This window comes from Oncorhynchus tshawytscha, linkage group LG13 (genome assembly GCF_018296145.1).
Source record: "Oncorhynchus tshawytscha isolate Ot180627B linkage group LG13, Otsh_v2.0, whole genome shotgun sequence".
NCBI lineage: Eukaryota > Metazoa > Chordata > Actinopteri > Salmoniformes > Salmonidae > Oncorhynchus > Oncorhynchus tshawytscha.
Window position 1 is genome coordinate 9,381,170 of NC_056441.1, and position 19,192 is coordinate 9,400,361.

At 44.8% G+C, this 19,192-nt stretch overlaps 1 protein-coding gene across 5 annotated transcripts in view; it reads right to left on the reverse strand.

Annotated features, from left to right (window-relative positions):
* LOC112264319 (eyes absent homolog 3-like) overlaps positions 1 to 19,192 on the reverse strand; it is a 31,814-nt gene that overhangs the window by 6,475 nt on the left and 6,147 nt on the right. The window contains exons 1-15 of one of the 5 annotated variants that reach the window (XM_042295142.1): positions 18,897 to 18,958; positions 18,138 to 18,235; positions 15,505 to 15,554; positions 12,594 to 12,688; positions 11,682 to 11,751; positions 10,421 to 10,701; positions 9,130 to 9,276; positions 8,765 to 8,841; positions 7,310 to 7,496; positions 6,235 to 6,404; positions 5,923 to 6,006; positions 4,469 to 4,558; positions 4,068 to 4,126; positions 3,635 to 3,786; positions 336 to 459 (exon numbers count right to left, since the gene is read on the reverse strand). In XM_042295142.1, coding sequence (XP_042151076.1) covers positions 336 to 459; positions 3,635 to 3,786; positions 4,068 to 4,126; positions 4,469 to 4,558; positions 5,923 to 6,006; positions 6,235 to 6,404; positions 7,310 to 7,496; positions 8,765 to 8,841; positions 9,130 to 9,276; positions 10,421 to 10,701; positions 11,682 to 11,751; positions 12,594 to 12,688; positions 15,505 to 15,554; positions 18,138 to 18,197 — 1,646 coding nt within the window. In that variant the 5' untranslated portion in view covers positions 18,198 to 18,235; positions 18,897 to 18,958. Of the gene's footprint in view, positions 1 to 335; positions 460 to 3,634; positions 3,787 to 4,067; positions 4,127 to 4,468; positions 4,559 to 5,922; positions 6,007 to 6,234; positions 6,405 to 7,309; positions 7,497 to 8,764; positions 8,842 to 9,129; positions 9,277 to 10,420; positions 10,702 to 11,681; positions 11,752 to 12,593; positions 12,689 to 15,504; positions 15,555 to 18,137; positions 18,239 to 18,896; positions 18,959 to 19,192 lie in introns of those variants that run through there. The other 4 variants (XM_042295143.1, XM_042295144.1, XM_042295141.1 and 1 more) reach the window with 4 other exon arrangements.

The window sequence follows — 19,192 nt, forward strand, 5'->3', positions numbered from 1 at the left end:
AGAGAAGAGGAAGGACACACACACACGGACAAGTGAGATCAAAGGAAGAACACAAAAAAAAAAACTATATACAGTCTGACCTAAATAAAAAAACATCAAGTTAAAAAAAACTATATACAGTCTGACCTAAATAAAAAAACATCAAGTTAAAAAAAACTATATACAGTCTGACCTAAATAAAAAAACATCAAGTTAAAAAAAAAACTATATACAGTCTGACCTAAATAAAAAAACATCAAGTTAAAAAAAACTATATACAGTCTGACCTAAATAAAAAAACATCAAGTTAAAAAAAACTGGAAGATGAGAATAAACTCTCTAAATGTCAAACTCACTGTGCTGACCTGGACTGGATAAGCAGCAAGGATTTGAGTGCTGTGCTGAGCCAGGCGTCCGTCACATTCTCCATCTCAGACTGGAGCCGGAGGAGCAGCTCCCTCTTCATGGGACTCAGCAGGCCTGGAGGAGAGAGGTTAGAGGCGTTTCTACCACAGCATGCCTGGAGGAGAGAGGTTAGAGGCGTTTCTCCCACAACAGGCCTGGAGGAGAGAGGTTAGAGGCGTTTCTACCACAACAGGCCTGGAGGAGAGAGGTTAGAGGCGTTTCTACCACAACAGGCCTGGAGGAGAGAGGTTAGAGGCGTTTCTACCACAACAGGCCTGGAGGAGAGAGGTTAGAGGCGTTTCTACCACAACAGGCCTGGAGGAGAGAGGTTAGAGGCGTTTCTACCACAACAGGCCTGGAGGAGAGAGATTAGAGGCGTTTCTACCACAACAGGCCCGGAGGAGAGAGGTTAGAGGCGTTTCTACCACAACAGGCCTGGAGGAGAGAGGTTAGAGGCGTTTCTACCACAACAGGCCTGGAGGAGAGAGGTTAGAGGCGTTTCTACCACAACAGGCCTGGAGGAGAGAGGTTAGAGGCGTTTCTACCACAACAGGCCTGGAGGAGAGAGGTTAGAGGCGTTTCTACCACAACAGGCCTGGAGGAGAGAGGTTAGAGGCGTTTCTACCACAACAGGCCTGGAGGAGAGAGGTTAGAGGCGTTTCTACCACAACAGGCCTGGAGGAGAGAGATTAGAGGCGTTTCTACCACAACAGGCCCGGAGGAGAGAGGTTAGAGGCGTTTCTACCACAACAGGCCTGGAGGAGAGAGGTTAGAGGCGTTTCTACCACAACAGGCCTGGAGGAGAGAGGTTAGAGGCGTTTCTACCACAACAGGCCTGGAGGAGAGAGGTTAGAGGCGTTTCTACCACAGCAGGCCTGGAGGAGAGAGGTTAGAGGCGTTTCTACCACAGCATGCCTGGAGGAGAGAGGTTAGATGCGTTTCTACCACAGCAGGCCTGGAGGAGAGAGGTTAGAGGCGTTTCTACCACAACAGGCCTGGAGGAGAGAGGTGAGCACGACACAACGCGGAGTGCCTGGATACAGCCCTTAGCTATAGTACACTATATTTACAAAAGTATGTGGACACCCCTTCAAATGAGTGGAATCTTCTATTTCAGCCACACCTGTTGCTGACAGGTGTATAAAATCGAGCACACGGCCATGCAATCTCCATAGACAAGCATTGGCAGGAAAATGGCCTTACTGAAGAGCTCAGTGATTTTCAACATGGCACCGTCATAGGATGCCACCTTTCCAACAAGTCAGTTTGTCAAATGTCTTCCCTGCTAGAGCTGCCCCGGTCAACTGTAAGTGCTGTTATTGTGAAGTGGAAACATCTAGGAGCAACATGAGCTCAGTCCCAAAGTGGTAGGCCACACAAGTTCACAGAACGGGGTCGCGGAGCGCTGAAGGGCGTAAAAATCATCTGTCCTCGGTTGCAACACTCACTACATAGTTCCAAACTGCATCTGGAAGCAACGTCAGCACAAGAACTGTTCGTCTGGAGCTTCATGAAATGGGTTTCCAGCCGCAAACACTCCTAAAATAACCATACGCAATGCCAAGTGGTGGTATAAAAGCTTGCTGCCATTGGACTCTGGAACAGTGGAAACACGTTCTCTGGAGTGATGAATCACGCTTCACCATCTGGCAGTTCGACGGACAAATCTGGGTTCAGAACACCTGCTCGAATGCATAGTGCCAGCTATAAAGTTTGGTGGAGGAGGAATAATGGTCTGGGCCTGTTTTTAATGGTTTGGGCTAGGCCCCTTCGTTCCAGTGAGGGGGAATCCTACTGCTACAATATTCTTGAACAATTCTGTGCTTCCAACTTTGTGGGAAGGCCCTTTCCTATTTCAGCATGACAATGCCGCCATGCACACAGCATGGTCCATATAGAAATGGATTGTTGAGATCGTTGTGGAAGAACTTGACTGGCCTGCACAGAGCCCTGACCTCAACCCCATCGAACACCTTTGGGATGAATTGGAACGCCGACTGCGAGCCAGGCCTAATCGCCCAACATCAGTGCCCAACCTCACTAATGCTCTTGTGGTTGAATGGAAGCAAGTCCTTGTAGAAATGTTCCAACATCTAGTGGAAAACCTTCCAGAAGAGTGGAGGTTGTTATAACAGCAATGCTCCAACATCTAGTAAAAAGCCTTCCCAGAAGAGTGGAGGCTGTTATAGCAGCAATGTTCCAACATCTAGTAGAAAGCCTTCCCAGAAGAGTGGAGGCTGCTATAGCAGCAATGTTCCAACATCTAGTGGAAAGCCTTCCCAGAAGAGTGGAGGCTGTTATAGCAGCAAAGGGGGTGACCAACTCCATATTAATGCCCATGATTTTAGAATGAGATGTTCGATGAGCAGGTGTCCATATACTTTTGGCCATATACCACAAACCCCAGAGGTGCCTTATTACTTTTATAAACCGGTTACCAACATAATTAGAACAGTAAAAATACATCTTTCATCATACCCTTTCAGCCAATCAGAATTCAGGGCCCGAAACACTCCGTTTATAATTGGTTTTACCACACCTGGATGGGAAACCAGACGCTTCTGGAAGTGGTGTTGACGGGCGACAAATATATAAATCCCAATGCCCCAGGGCAATGATTGGGGACATTGTCCTGTGTAGGTTGCCGTCTTTCGGATTGGACGTTAAACAGTTGTCCTGACTCTCTGTGGTCACTAAAGATCCCATGATACTTATTGTAAGAGTAGGGGTGTTAACCCCTGGTGTCCTGGCTAAATTCCCAATCTGGCCTTTAAAACCATCATGGCCAGCTAATCATCCCCAGCTTCCAATAGCCTCTTTCATCCCCCCTCCTCTCCCCTGTAACTATTCCCCAGGTCGTTGCTGTAAATGAGTATTCAGTCAATTTACTGGGTTAAATTAAAAAAAATCAGGATTTGATAAGATTACTAGATAAATGTCTGGATAGATTCTAGATTCCAGTAAGCAACTAATACAAGTATGTTATTCCTTCAATTAACATGAATACTCTTCCAGGAAATATGATGACAGACAAAAGCACACAGAGGCACGTGTTTTTTTATTTCATTTGAACACATCATTTGCTAACTAACATCTCAAATAGTCACAAAGTAGATACATTTTAAATAGTTGCTACAATATTTAACTTGTGAGGACTGTGTACATCATGCCATAAGGGTTTTCCCAGCAAGTCCCAGTCAGGTGATTACTTAGAAGTTGAACACAAATACAGAGTTGACACGGATCTCACCTCCCACGTTCCCTTTGTATCCGTTGTAGATCTCCTTCAGGCGACGATAACGGAAGGCCAGTTTCCTCATCCACTCCACCCCGCCCTGGACTCCTGTGGCGGCGCCTACACCACTGGGGTTGTGGAAGCCATCCGCTAGGAAGTTGTAGGCGCTGATAGGAGGAATGAGAGAGAGAGAGATGTGGCTAGTTAGGAGAGATAAATGTTTTGTATGTTGCTAGTTAGGAGAGATAGATGTTTTGTATGTGGCTAGTTAGGAGAGATAAATGTTTTGTATGTTGCTAGTTAGGAAAGTAGGGACTGTGTTGGTGGACATAAAAGCATTATTACATTGGACTATCATCATCATCATACAGAGAGGTTTGTATGTGACCTCCGAACAAAGGAGGGTATCTGAATGTCTTGGTTGTTGACAGTAGCGTCACAGACACACCTCAGATCCTGTCCGTTGTCATCAGAGGCTACATCTTCAACATGAACCTGATCACACTCCTAAGAAGAGAAAAGGAAAAGTGGGGGGGTGTCAACCGTTTAGTCAAATCTGTCGTTCTGCCCCTGAACAGGCAGTTAACCCTCTGTTCCTAGGCCGTCATTGAAAATAAGAATTTGTTCTTAACTGACTTGCCTGGTTAAATAAAGGTTTAAAAAAAAAAAATCTGTGACACAGTCACTAGCTCACACCAACGACAGCTAATTAACTGCAACAGCGTTAGAACTTAATTCAACACATAAAGTTGCTAGCTGCCACATGCCTAGCCTCTTCTGACTGTTAAGCTCTTCGAGACAGACAGTGAGTCGTCAGGGACAGAGAAGACTATCACTGCAGGTAGCTACCTCCAGGTCATTGAAGAAGAGGTGTGTGTCTGCCAGGTCAAAGATCAGCTCCTCCATCTGAAGGCCCAGGTTCAGCACAGTGTCGGAGTCCTACACAACCCCAACATTTATATGAATAGAAATCGGATCACCCATCAATAGATTAATGTATCTCTATTATACAGATGTCAGTACAGAGGCTGGGTCCTGCACAACCCCCAGAGACAGAGGTTAGCAAGAATGGAAAGACATCTGATCATATTTAAACTACAAATCAATCTTAATAAAATACAAAGCCTTTCGGGAATTATTCAGACCTATTGACTTGTTCCACATTTTGTTACGTTTACAGACTTATTCTAAAAAATGTCCCTTATCAATGACAAAGCGGAAACAGGTTTTTAGATTTGGGAGAAGGGTAACAAAAAAAAAACGTTTCTGCAGCATTGAAGGTCCCCAAGAACACAATGGCCTACATTATTCTTAAATTGAAGAAGTTTGGAACCAGCAAGACTCTTCCTAGAGCTGGCAGCCGGTCCAAACTGAGCAAATCGGGGGAGAAGGTCCTTGGTCAGGGAGGTGACCAAGAACCTGATGGCCACTCTGACCGAGCCCCAGAGTTCCTCTGTGGAGATGGGAGAACCTTCCAGAAGGATAACCATCTCTGCAGCACTCCACCAATCAGGACTTTATGGTAGAGTGGCCAGACGGAAGCCACTCCTCAGTAAAAGGCACATCACAGCCCACATGGAGTTTGCCAAAAGGAAACAAAAGGGCTCTCAGACCATGAGAATCAAGATTTTCTGGTCTGATGAAACCAAGATTCAACTCTATGGCCTGAATGCCAAGCATCACGTTGGGAGGAAACCAGGCACCATCCCTAAGGTGAAGCATGGTGGTGGCAGCATCATGCTGTGGGGATGTTTTTCAGTGGCAGGGACTAGGACACTAGTCAGGATTGAGGGTAAGATGAACAGCGCAAAGTACAGAGTGATCCTTGATGAAACCCTGCTCCAGAGAGCTCAGGACCTCAGACTGGAGTGAAGGTTCACCTTCCAACAGGACAACGACTCTAAGCACACAGCCAAGACAACGCAGGAGTGTCTTCGGGACAAGTCTCTGGATGTCCTTGAGTGGTCCAGCCAGACCCTGGACTTGAGCCCGGATCGAACATCTCTGGAGAGACCTAAAAATAGCTGTGCAGCAACGCTCCCCATCCAACCTGACAGAGTTTGAGAGGATCTGCAGAGAAGAATGGGAGAAACTCCCCTGATACAGGTGTGCCAAGCGTGTGGCGTCATGCCCAAGATGGTGCTTCAATAAAGTACTGAGTAAAGGAGTAAAAATACTTACGTAAATCTGATATTTCAGTTTTTGTGTGTCGATTGATGAGGGGGAAAAAACAACAACTATTGAATCCATTTTACATTAAGGCTGTAACGTAACAAGATGTGGCCCAGATGATTTGGATATACCTTGCCAAACTTCTGAGAGAAGGACCCAGTGAGCAGAGAGTGGAAAATGATGATCGTTTCATCCAGATCCCACAGAAAGATTCGCTGAAAGAGAGGGGAAGAGGACAAATGGGGTCAGTAACTAAGGCATTAATCAGAAAACGATTTTCATGATTCCAGGATCTTATAAAATAACATGAATATATTAAACAAGAACACATTTTAGTAGAGCGGAGACCTAAAGAGAATCACCGGAGTAGCTGATTAATGTGTTAGTCTGGAGCTGTATGAAGGAATGGCGTATATCTGTGTTCATGTGGGCCTTATCGTTACCTCCAGGTCAGCGTCAGTAGGCTGGTTGCTGTCTGATTTCTTGGCCTTCCCCTTGGCCTTCCCAGCAGGGTTCCTCCTCCCCGCCTCGTCCTGGTCCAGGGCCCCCGTGGGGAGGGCCACACCTGTAGGCAGGGCTACGCCGGTCGGGAGGTTCTCACGTGGGCATGCATCTGAGGTAGAGGGCACAGGCATGTTGAAGACTGACAGTTGAAACACTGCACACATAAAGACGTTAAACTCTCCATGTTTCTGAAAGTTGAACACAGCCTATATATGGCCCTAACAAGCCCATAATCAAAGCAATGTAGAGAATCTAAAACAATTTTAACTTCCTACTTGATCCCACAGTGCTATCCATCCAGGTATATGTACACATGCAATGAATATGGAACTGGCATTCATACAGTAAGACAGAGTGAATCCTATAACGGGAGGTATCAGAAGTACCTGGATGGTCCTAAGGTAAGACGATACTAGTACCACAGGTAACGAGTAGCTATGGTAAATGGTACCACGGGTAGCTAGTAGCTATGGTAACTGGTACCACAGGTATCAAGTAGCTATGGTAATTGATACCAACGGTAACCAGTAGCTATGGTAACGGGTACCACCGGCAACTAGTAGCTATGGTAACTGGTACCACAGGTAGCTAGTAGCTATGGTAACTGGTACCACAGGTAGCTAGTAGCTATGGTTACTGGTACCAACGGCAACTAGTAGCTATGGTAACTGGTACCAACGGCAACTAGTAGCTATGGTAACTGGTACCAACGGCAACTAGCAGCTATGGTAACTGGTACCAACGGCAACTAGCAGCTATGGTAACTGGTACCAACGGTAACTAGTAACTAAGCAGCTATGGTAACTGGTACCAACGGCAACTAGCAGCTATGGTAACTGGTACCAACGGTAACTAGCAGCTATGGTAACTGGTACCAACGGTAACTAGCAGCTATGGTAACTGGTACCAACGGTAACTAGTAGCTATGGTAACTGGTACCAACGGTAACTAGTAGCTATGGTAACTGGTACAACGGTAACTAGTAGCTATTGTTATGAGGAACGGCTGAAGTACCTGTAGTGCTGGGCAGTCCAGCCAAGGCACTGCCCTCTGTCTTTATAGCTGGATACCCGGCCACGCCCATATTGGATCCATTCTCTTCGCCATTGGGCAGCCCGGCAGGGAGGTAGCTAAGGGGCGGGGCGTAGTACTGAGGGAACTGGGTCTGGCCCAGAGAGTTGACGTTATAGCTGCTGAACTCCTGCAGCAGGACAAACACACAGAGACGAGACATGAAGATCCGTGTGAAACAACAAGGGTGCATCCCAAATGAGATCACTTTACCACAATTCCCTCTACACTGAGTGGACAAAACATTAAGAACACCTGCTCTTTCCATGACAGACTGACCAGGTGAAAGCTATGATCCCTTATTTATGTCACAGGAGATGTAGGATGATTTTTAAGCCTTGAGACATGGATTGTGTATGTGTGCCATTCAGAGGGTGAATGGGCAAGACAAGATTTAAGTGCCTTTGAACGGGGTATGATAGTAGGTGCCATGCGAACCAGTTTGTGTCAAGAACTGCAACGCTGCTGAGTTTATCACGATCAACAGTTTCCTGTGTGTATCAAGAATGGTCCACCATCCAAAGGACATCAAGCCAACTTGACACAACTGTGGGAAGCATTGGAGTCAAAATGGGCCAGCTTTCAACACCTTGTAGAGTCCATGCCCTGACAAATTGATGCTGTTCTGAGGGCAAAAGAGGGTGGTGGGGGCTACTACAGGGCTCTGGTCAAAAGTAGTGCACTATGTAGGGAATAGGGTGCCATTTGTGACGCAAGCCCGCTCCACTAGACTAGGCCCGCTGCACCACTAGACTAGGCCCGCTGCACCACTAGACTAGGCCCGCTGCACCACTAGACTAGGCCCGCTGCACCACTAGACTAGGCCCGCTGCACCACTAGACTAGGCCCGCTGCACCACTAGACTAAGGCCCGCTGCACCACTAGACTAGGCCCGCTGCACCACTAGACTAGGCCCGCTGCACCACTAGACTAGCCCCGCTGCACCACTAGACTAGCCCGCTGCACCACTAGACTAGCCCCGCTGCACCACTAGACTAGCCCCGCTGCACCACTAGACTAGCCCTACTGCACCACTAGACTAGGCCCCGCTGCACCACTAGACAAGCCCCACTGCACCACTAGACTAGACAGCGCCGCTCCCCCAGACAGCGCCGCTCCCCTAGACAGCGCCGCTCCCCTAGACAGCGCCGCTCCCCTAGACAGCGCCGCTCCCCTAGACAGCGCCGCTTCCCGAAGCAACACCGCTCCCCTAGGCAACGCCCCTCCCCTAAGCAACGCCCCTCCCCTAAGCAACGCCGCTCCCTTAGACACGCCCCCTACGTGACAGTATAGTGACTTCACCACGCACCGCACGGGAAGGCTCTGTACAGAGATTTTGGTGCATGCCTTAGACTCCAGTGACATTTCCCTGTTCCAAGCCAGCCGGCCAGTCCTTACCTGGTGAGCCTCTGTAGGTGTAGCCGTGGTAGCTGAGGGGATGTTAGTGTACACACTGGATGTAGTGAAACTGGAGCCTGGAGGAGAAAAAACAGACACGTCAAAACACTGGAGAACAAAAACAACAACAACAAAAACAAAAAACAGACTGGAATCAACACTTCAACTCATTCTGACTATTCAAGATCCTTCCCTCAAGGGTTCGCAGTAGCAACAGTAGTGAAAAGTGCAAGAACACATCTGTTTAAATTCTAGCCCGCAGATAGTTGTGTCCAGTAAACTGCCTGGTTCACACTATGGGACCGATCATGAATGTGCTGGCACCGATAAGTCTTTTCCAGCACTGAGTGAGAAAGATAGCTTGCCTTGGCTGGGGTATGAGCAGTGCACATGGCCTGGGTCTGGCTGGGTTGAGGTATATGCTGACCTGAAGCTGAGGAACCCAGGCTGGCCAACAGAGGGTGCTGCATCAGGCAGCCCAGTCTCTGACTTAATACCTGGCCACATAGCACCTGAGGGAGGGGAGGGAGCGAAAGAAGGTAGAACGGGAAAGAAGAAGAGAGATGTAGAGAAGGAAACAAGTTAGAAATAAATACTTTTCAGTCAAGAAAGTTGAAACGTATTTGTTGCAAGACGTAGCTGTCTAGCTTCAAGTGTAATAAACAAACCAAAGTGTCGTGTTGGGTTATTATGCAGGGATGTTAGGAAGCATTGGGTGGGGGGTGGGGGGGGAGAGCTCCCCTAGGTACAGACCTAGGATCAGCTCCCCCTAGGTACAGACCTAGGATCAGCTCCCCCTAGGTACAGATCTAGGATCAGCTCCCCCTAGGTACAGATCTAGGATCAGCTCCCCCTAGGTACAGATCTAGGATCAGCTCCCCCTAGGTACAGATCTAGCATCAGCTTCCCTAGGTACAGATCTAGCATCAGATCTAGCATCAGACCTTCCCCTAGGTACAGATCTAGGATCAGCTCCCCCTAGGTACAGATCTAGGATCAGCTCCCCCTAGGTACAGATCTAGGATCAGCTCCCCCTAGGTACAGATCTAGGATCAGCTCCCCCTAGGTACAGATCTAGGATCAGCTTCCCCTAGGTACAGATCTAGGATCAGCTTCTCCAATCTTAACCTTAACGATTAGTGGGGAAAATGCAACGAGAGTCGAGCATCTTTGATTGGGGGGGGGCACAATTTGAACTGTGAGCAACACATTTTAGCAGCCTCCCCCCTTGACAGCAGGGAGAAAATTAATATACATTTTAGGGTTCATCTCCTGCAATTCTAAACATTTTGCCATGGGGCGGAGAGAAGATTTTGCGATTTTATAACGAATTTTCTGCAATTCTACACATTTTACTATAAAGGTGGAAAGAAATGTTTACAGTTTTTAAATACGATATCTGAGTGAGAGCGACTAACTCGCTAGACTAACTTAGCAGTCAAAAATGTTTTAGCTGACATGGGCTAATTGAGTGTGTCAGTGACGAACATAAGATGCACAACCATGTTTCCATATTGCACCATGTCTATTCTACTATTCTAACCCCCGACTGAGCTCCTAAATCTGCAGGCCTATATAAAAAAAGGGGGGCCCCCCCATTGCCCATTCCTGCTTTACACTATATTAGAAGACTTAGAGCAGCGTGGAGGGACTGACCAAATGGTGGGAGGCCGTAGGTCTGTCCTGCTTGGGGGAAGGCAGTGTAGACTGTGGCCTGGGTCTGTCCTGCCTGAGGGAAGGCAGTGTAGACTGTAGCCTGGGTCTGTCCTGCCTGAGGGAAGGCAGTGTAGACTGTAGCCTGGGTCTGTCCTGCCTGAGGGAAGGCAGTATAGACAGAAGCCTGGGTCTGTCCTGCCTGAGGGAAGGCAGCGTAGACTGTGGCCTGGGCCAGAGGAGGAAAGGCACCCTGGCTGGTGGTGTAGGATGTGACTGCTGGTCTGTGGGATAGACGGGGAGAGATGCACAGACATACTGAAGTAAGGTTGCAAAATTCTGGAACCTTCCCCAAATATTTTATTTATTTCTCCTGCTTATTCCTTCCTAAATCTTCCAACAGGGATTTTTTGGGGGGAGGAAAAACTTGGACATTTAGGGAAAGTTATCAGAATTTTGCAATAAAGTTCTACCCAATAGCATGCAACGGAGAACTAGGCCCGCATTTATCAAGAGTCTCAAATTAGGGGCCCTGATTTAAGATCAGTTTTGCCTTGTTGATCACATGGAATCATAACATTACGCAGGTTGGACCTGATTCTAGATCAGCAAACCTCACTCTGAAACACTTGATACATATGCTACCCTACCAAGCAAAAAGGCAGTAACTGCTAATTTGGTCCCCCCCAAAAAAAGAGTTAAATGTCATTATTTTGCTACATTAAATACATGCTTAACCATGTGGACAAGTATCCTGCTTCTATTGTGTTCTGGAGAAAATGGGGGTCATGTTAGCAGTAACTGTATAAAGTTACTGTGAAAACCAAGGTAAATAAAAGCCCTTTTTTCTCAGTTCCACGCTATGAGCAGTTACTGCTTTTTTGCTTGGTAGGGCAACATGGGTCCTGAACAGACTTTCCACAGATACAGTCCTACATTAGCATTTATACAGTAGAACTAGAATCATCATAACACCGATTACATCTGGCTGCACCATGCATTTCCCTGCGGGAACAATAAAGTTTTATTTGAACAGGCATGCAAGTCCCAACATACAAGGTGTTTCCCAATCCTGGTCCCGGGGACCTAAAGGGGGGCACATTTTGGTTTTTGTCTTAGCACTATCACACTTGATTCAACAAAACAACTCGTCATCACACCTTAGATTTTCAGGCTTGTTAGTGATATTACAAAACTTGTGCACCCATTTGGCTCCGCAGGACCAGGAAACACTGAATAACCAATCACAGCAGAGGATATTCACCTGCTTCCTTGGTAGATGTGGGAGTTATATTCAGAGGCTGTTGTTGTGGTGAGCGCTCTGCTGGCCACCGCTGGGAAAAAAAAGAACAACGGTAGCTATGCTTAATTGAATGTTTTTTTTTTACAAAACATGCTCTCATTATGACAAATGAAAAGGGAGTGTAGACCCAAGGAGTGTGTTGCTCGTATCGATGTGTGTGTGTGTGTGTAGGGTGTGGTGTTCGTACGTGTGTAGGGTGTGTTGCTTGTACCGGTGTGTGTGTGTAGTGTGTGTTGCTCGTACTGGTGTGTGTAGTGTGTGTTGCTCGTAACGGTGTGTGTGTGTGTGTGTGTGTGTGTGTGTGTAGGGTGTGTTGTGTGTGTGTGTGTGTGTGTAGGGTGTGTTGCTCGTCCCGGTGTGTGTGTGTTGCTCGTACCGGTGTGTGTGTGTGTGTGTGTGTGTGTGTAGGGTGTGTTGCTCGTCCCGTGTGTGTGTGTGTGTGTGTGTGTGTGTGGTGTGTGTGTGTGTGTGTGTGTGTGTGTGTGTGTAGGGTGTGTAGCTCGTGTGTGTGTGTGTGTGTGTGTGTGTGTGTGTGTGTGTGGGTGTGTTGCTCGTACCGGTGTGTGTGTGTGTGTGTGTGTGTGTGTGTGTGTGTGTGTGTGTGTAGGGTGTGTAGCTCGTACCGTGTGTGTGTGTGTGTGTGTGTGTGTGTGTGTGTGTGTGTGTGTGTGTGTGTGTAGGGTGTGTAGCTCGTACCGGTGTGTGTGTGAGTGAGTTATGAACTCGTCCCAAGCCCAAGGCCTCACTCCTCTGTCTGAACCAGACTGAACCAACAGTCAACCATCTGTACCAATGAACCACCACTGATGTTGTACGATTCCATCTGATCTTCACACCCCAATAGATAGACATCTTCTCTTAGAAGCCACTCACCTCCATCAAGCTGGGCATTAGACAACGTAGAGTATGAATTGTCCTGATCTCCTGAGCCGAAGAGAGTAGGAGGGATCTGGTCATCACGTAGTCCCCTAAAAAAAAAACACGCATCGACATCCATGTACCAAATATCACAGCCTATTTCCTACCCACAGCACAGTCAGCACCAGAATATATGAGCGTCCTTTTCAACTGCTCCGCTAAAAAAAAAACTGCCCTGCAGTCAACAGGGAAAAAAAATACAAATAAATAAATAAAAACTGTAAGAAGCTCACCATTTTAAATAGGCTACGTGTCATATTAAACAGCATATAAACACTCTAAATAGGTCAGGAGACAAACAGACAGGGAGACTAAGAAGGAACTACAGGCTGTAATTTCATGGCTATAGCCTACAAAGTAATACATTGTGAAGCATTTGTGAGTGCAACACAATAGGCTGGTAGGGACATAAAGCTCTCAGCACTTAAAACATTTAATTTTAGTCTATATAAGTTTGGACACCTACGCTTTTCAGAGTTTTTCTTTATTTTTGACTTTGTTCTACATTGTAGAATAATAGTGAAGACATCAAAACAATGAAATAACACATATGGAATCATGTAGTAACCAAAAAAGTGTTAAACAAATAAAAATATATTTTATATTTGAGATTCTTCAAAGTAGCCACACTTTGCCTTGATGACAGCTTTGCACACTCCTGGCATTCTCTCAACCAGCTTCAAGAGGTAGTCACCTGGAATGCATATCAATTAACAGGTGTGCCTTGTTAAAAGTTCATTTGTGGAATTTCTTTCCTTCTTAATGCATTTGAGCCAATCATTTGTGTTGTGAAAAGTTAGGGCTGGTACAGAGAAGATAGCCCTATTTGGTAAAAGACCAAGTCCATATTTATGGCAAGAACAGATAAAATAAGCAAAGACAAACAACAGTCCATCATTACTTTAAGACATGAAGAAAAAGTCAATGCAGAAAAATTTGGGTACTCTGAAAGTTTCTTTAAGTGCAGTCGCAAAAACCATCAAGCGCTATGATGAAACTGGCTCTCATGAGGACCGCCACAGGAAAGGAAAACCCAGAGTTACCTCTGCTGCAGAGGATAAATTCATTAGAGTTACCAGCCTTAGAAATTGCAGCCCAAATAAAAGTAACAGACACATCTCAACATCAACTGAGACTGCATGAATCAGGCCTTCGTGGTTGCATTGCTGCAAAGAAACCAAAAAATATGTCCTTTGATTGGATGAGTCCAAATTAGAGATTTTTGGTTCCAACCGCCGTGTCTTTGAGAAATGCAGAGTAGGTGAACGGATGATCGCTGCATGTGTGGTCCCCACCGTGAAGCATGGAGGAAGATGTGTGATGGTGCTTTGCTGGTGACACTGTCAGTGATTTATTTACAATTCAAAGCACACTTTTAACCAGCATGGATACCACAGCATTCTGCAGCGATACGCCATCCCATCTTAGTGGGACTATAAATTGTTTTTCAACAGGACAATGACCCAACACACCTCCAGGCTGTGTAATGGCTATTTGACCAAGGAAAGGGATGGAGTGCTGCATCAGATGACCTGGCCTCCACAATCACCTGACCTTAACCCAACTGAGATGGTTTGGGATGAGTTGGATCGCAGAGTTAAGGAAAAGTATATTTTGATTTGTTTAACACTTTTTTGGTTACTACATGATTCCATATGTGTTATTTCATAGTTTTGATGTCTTCACAATTATTCTACAATGTATAAAATAGTAAAAATAAAGAAAAACCCATGAATGAGTAGGTGTCCAAACTTTTGACTGGTACTGTAGGCTGAATTAAATACAAATTACATGGAAAAAAACCATCTTATTTGGCTCAGTCTACAGTGCCTTTGAATTAAATTTCTAGAAACACAAGTTTGTCCAGTCTGTGGCTTCAGGCTCATGCGATTGTGCCTGGAGTCAAGACAGCAGTGGAGAATGTCCTCCGTGCTTGCAGTCACTGGGGATGCTCAACACACTTTTGGCCACTCTTGCCAGGCTGGGCAGAAATGCAGAGATTTTCACGCAAAATAATCCTATTATAACAGAAAGCACTTTAAAAGTTGGAATATGCCAGGCCTATTGGGCCAAAATTAATTATGGCCTATTGTATATAGATAGTAAAACAAAAATTCTGAGATCTGATTTTTTGTTTATAAATACTTTGCTACAAGGACATAATTATCTACAAACTTCATTCCTTTCTTTTAGCATGTGCACGTAGTAAGTACACCATCATGCTTTGGGGATATGTGTCTTTTCAGATTCCACAATGATTCTTTAGTTTAGGACATTACATCACCACACTCCCTCTCTTGGTCCTCATCTTTGTAAGTCACCTTGTTTTAGCACCTGTGTGTTTTATCAGCTTCTTTCTGAAAATATTTAGCGAACTGCAAGACAGTAGCTAAAGCAAGGGGCTATAGCAGCACACATGTAGACTACAGATGCATGCTGGGCCGGGCATGCCCTGAGCTCGTGAGGTGAGCGCTACTGGAGCAGGCGAGAAGGCTGATGCGCTCCAGCCTTTGGATATCTCACTCCGCACCCCAGTCAAATTGGTCTCGCTGCGCTCCAGCACCGCTCACATACTCTGGTCAGCATTACCTGTGGTAATGAGAGTCCAATCAAAACGGACCATCGAACTATTCAACAATCCGCACTTATCGGTCTAACCCTCAACGGGAGAATCTTTGAAAGACCACTAACAGCCACAATACGAAAAAAAAAAAACAATCACTCAAGAATATTTTAGTGTGTGAGTGACAAAGCTGACTGACCCTGTCAAACATCTCCTCCTTTGGTCATGCATCTTATTCATTCTGAGTGACTTTCCATTTTTTTTAAACATTGAATGTTAGAAAATAAACAATTAAAAACTGACCTTGGCTCTTGGTTCAGTCCAACGTCCAGCTCATGTCTGGCCTTCTTGGTCTGTAAAAATCAAAACACATAGGTTTACATCAATGACGTCAGCTCTTCTTTTAGTCTCCAAACACTTACAAGTATCATTCCACCAATTAACATTCAACTTAATAAAAAATGTTTTCCCATCTCAAGAGGTTAAATACATTTTTATTGTTGAAATACTATAGTAACTGCCTATTAAGTGCTAAATAAACACAGAAGACCGTAACAGGGTTGACGATTTCATCTTAAATCATCCATTAAGCCCCTTGTGATAGGGGGAAATAGAAGCTTGTTGTGTCCATCAGGGAGGGGCAATTGAATGCACGCTTTACAACAAAAAAATGTTAATAGTAAAAACATTTCTAGCCGGTCTATGGGTAACTGAGTTGACATGTTATGCTCGACCAGCTCAATTTTCCACCACAAACACCAGAAATAAAAGAGAGTAAAACCAGCTCTTTATCTGATCTTTATCTTACTATTAGCTGTATTGTGTTTCTGTTCAAAGACCATATTAGATGTTTCATGTTTCTTTAGAGTATTTTCAAGTGACATTTTCACCATATATATTTTTTTTACGTGACAATGAATCAATCACTAACCACATTAAATAAACAATACATTTCAGAAATTACTGTCAAAGCAAAAAATTAACTAGGGTTTTACAATGATTTGTGAAAACATGGAGAAATGGTGCGTTTAGGTGGGTCAAAATCATAAATAAATAAAATCAGATTTATTATATTTGTGATATTAAAAGGACATTTAATTTAATGAGGCTTTTAAGATTTAACATTTGTGCACAATTTCTACTTAAAAATATCAAATGGACGCAAAAGGCACTCATTTCGTGGAATGACCCACAAACGAGGACAGTCAGTTGGTGTCAACAAGTGGAGGCTCCTCAGAGGATGAAGGGGAGGACCATCCTCCTCAGTGAATTTCATAAAAATAAAAAAGTCAAACAAAAGTAGTTATCCTTTTCAGATAAAACTATACAAAATATATTCACATCACCAAATAATTAATAAGGTCTAATTAAAAAGGTCTACGGTAGCCACAACAGCACCATTGTGTAGCCGGAGGACAGCTAGCTTCCGACTTCAATACATAACCTAGGAGTCTCATGGTTCTCAGCCCCTTCCATAGACTTCCATAGTAATTATGACAACTTCCAGAAGACATCCTCCAACCTATCAGAGCTCTTGCAGCATGAACTGACATGTTGTCCACCCAAATCAAAGGATCAGAAAATGAATCTAGTACTGAAAGCATAAGCTACAGCTAGCTAGCACTGCAGTGCATAAAATGTGAGTAGTTGTCTGAAAGAGAAAGACAATAGTATTTATTTATTTACAAATGAAGGAGAAGCAGGAGAGAGCAAGCTAGCTGTATTTTGTTGTATTCGTTTCACTTTGCTAGCAAATGAAGCTAGCTAGTTTAGCCTACTCAAACACCCGGCTCAAATAGAGTTAGTTAGCTGGCTATGGCTATCCAACACTGAAACTCTTACAAGTCAAGGTAAGCTTTTGGTTTTTATTAATTTATTGCCACCTTGGGCCGCCGGTGTAACTGCTAAACTGCTTGCTGACTGTACACTGTACTGCATGATTGTAGCGGGTTTAATAACGCGTTAGTTCTAGTAGCTATGTTGACTATGACGTTAGTTGATATGGTGATAACGATGTAAGCTGTGTGTAGCGGTTAGTGGTTATGATATAAAGGAATGCCTTGGAAAGTTGTTTTTCGCCTGGTCACAGACAGCTGATGTGTTGTGCACTGAAGTCCAAAAGCGAAGGGAAAAGGTGAGAGGAGGAGAGTGTGTAGCTGCGAGAAGGAATTATACAACGAGCAAAATGAATGTGGCTGCTATGAAAGTTGTATCACAGGCTGTATCATAACCGGCCGTGATTGGGAGTACCCTAGGGCGGCGCACAATTGGCCCAGAGTCGTCCGGGTTTGGCAGGTGTAGGCCGTCATTGTAAATAAGAATTTGTTCTTAACTGACTTGCCAAGTTAAATAAAGGTTACATTTAAAAAAATAAAAAAAATAAAGTGAACTGTGATTGCGTGTGATCAGGGATGTAGTCATTCCGCCTATTCTGTTGAAAAACAATTCTTAAACTGAAGCAAATTAAACGGGGATACACATACCTGAATATGTCCGGTAGAAACTCTCATTTTGCAACTGTTGGACTAATGATTACACCCTAGATCAGCTATATGCAGGCAAGAGTGTGCAAGGTGGTAATGAATGTGTCACTGTTTATCACCTTGATTACGCTATAATTTCTGTCAATCTGTTTGCACCTGCAAACTCTCATTCATACGCTAGGTTGTAGCATCCTCATGATGGGTATAGGGATAATTAGAGTATCATGCAGTAATCTAAACCTATCGCTGTTACATTGAACTGGGTGAATGGAATATAAATAACAGTCATCCAATACGCTGTAATAGATAAGATCATGCTCATCAAAAAAATAACAAAAAAATTGCATCCTCCCTCATCTTAAAACGTCACCAACCGCCACTGGTGTAAACATTAGTGTATGTTAAGGTGTGAGGTGATAGTAAGGTAAATGTCAGGGTGAAGTGTGAACTCACCGGCAAGTCAGGCAGGTCCTGCGAGTCGTCCATATGCGCTGAGCCACTTCCTCCTGACATGTCTCTACTCTCTACTTCTTGGGGAGGCTGTCTGGACACTGCTTCACACAAACGCATACAGACAGACAGATAAAAAAACAGTATGTACAGAGTGAGTGGACAGGACCAGTGCTTTAAGTAGCCTCCCTTTTGACCAGCCGTGATCCATCCCTTGACACATCTCCGGTTCAACCCCCGCCCTCCTTACTATCGTAGGATTTGATCAACAGAGGCGCGATATCTCCCCACCGGGGGGGGGCACAGTTTGTCTAATCACCCGCACGGGAGGGCAGGTGAGACAGGTGAGACACGTGCAGCACTGACGTTGCACCGTGACCCCCCACCACTCCAATGTTTACAGTTAAGTGGATTAAGGTGAGTGTGCCTCCTTACATGTGACCTAGCCTACATTGAGGGAAATGTATTGTCTGTGGATTATATCAGAGGCATTAGGTGTTCAGGTGCAAGCTGTCGTATCAATAGGTAGTCTGCTGGATAAGATCTAACCTCATTTTCAGCCACCAACCCGTATGTTTACAGTGCATTCAGGAAAGTATTCAGACACCTTGACTTTTTCCCCCCACACATTTTATTAAACTACAGTCTTATTCTAATATGTATTAAATAATTGTTTCCCCTCAATCTACATACAATACCCCATTATGACAAAGCGAAAACAGGTTAAAAGATGTTAGCAAATGTAATAAAAATCAGAAATACCTTATTTTACATAAGTATTCAGAACCTATGAGACTCGAAATTGAGCTCAGGTGCATCCTGTTTCCATTGATCATCCTTGAGATGTTTCTACAACTTGATTGGGAGTCCACCTGTGGTAAATTCAATTGATTGGATATGATTTGGAAAGGCACACACCTGTCTATATAAGGTCCCACAGTTGATAAGGCATATCAGAGCAAAAAAAAACAAGCCATGAGGTCAAAGGAATTGTCCATAGAGCTCAGAGACAGGATAGTGCCGAGGCACAGATCTGGGGAAGGGTACCAAAACATTTC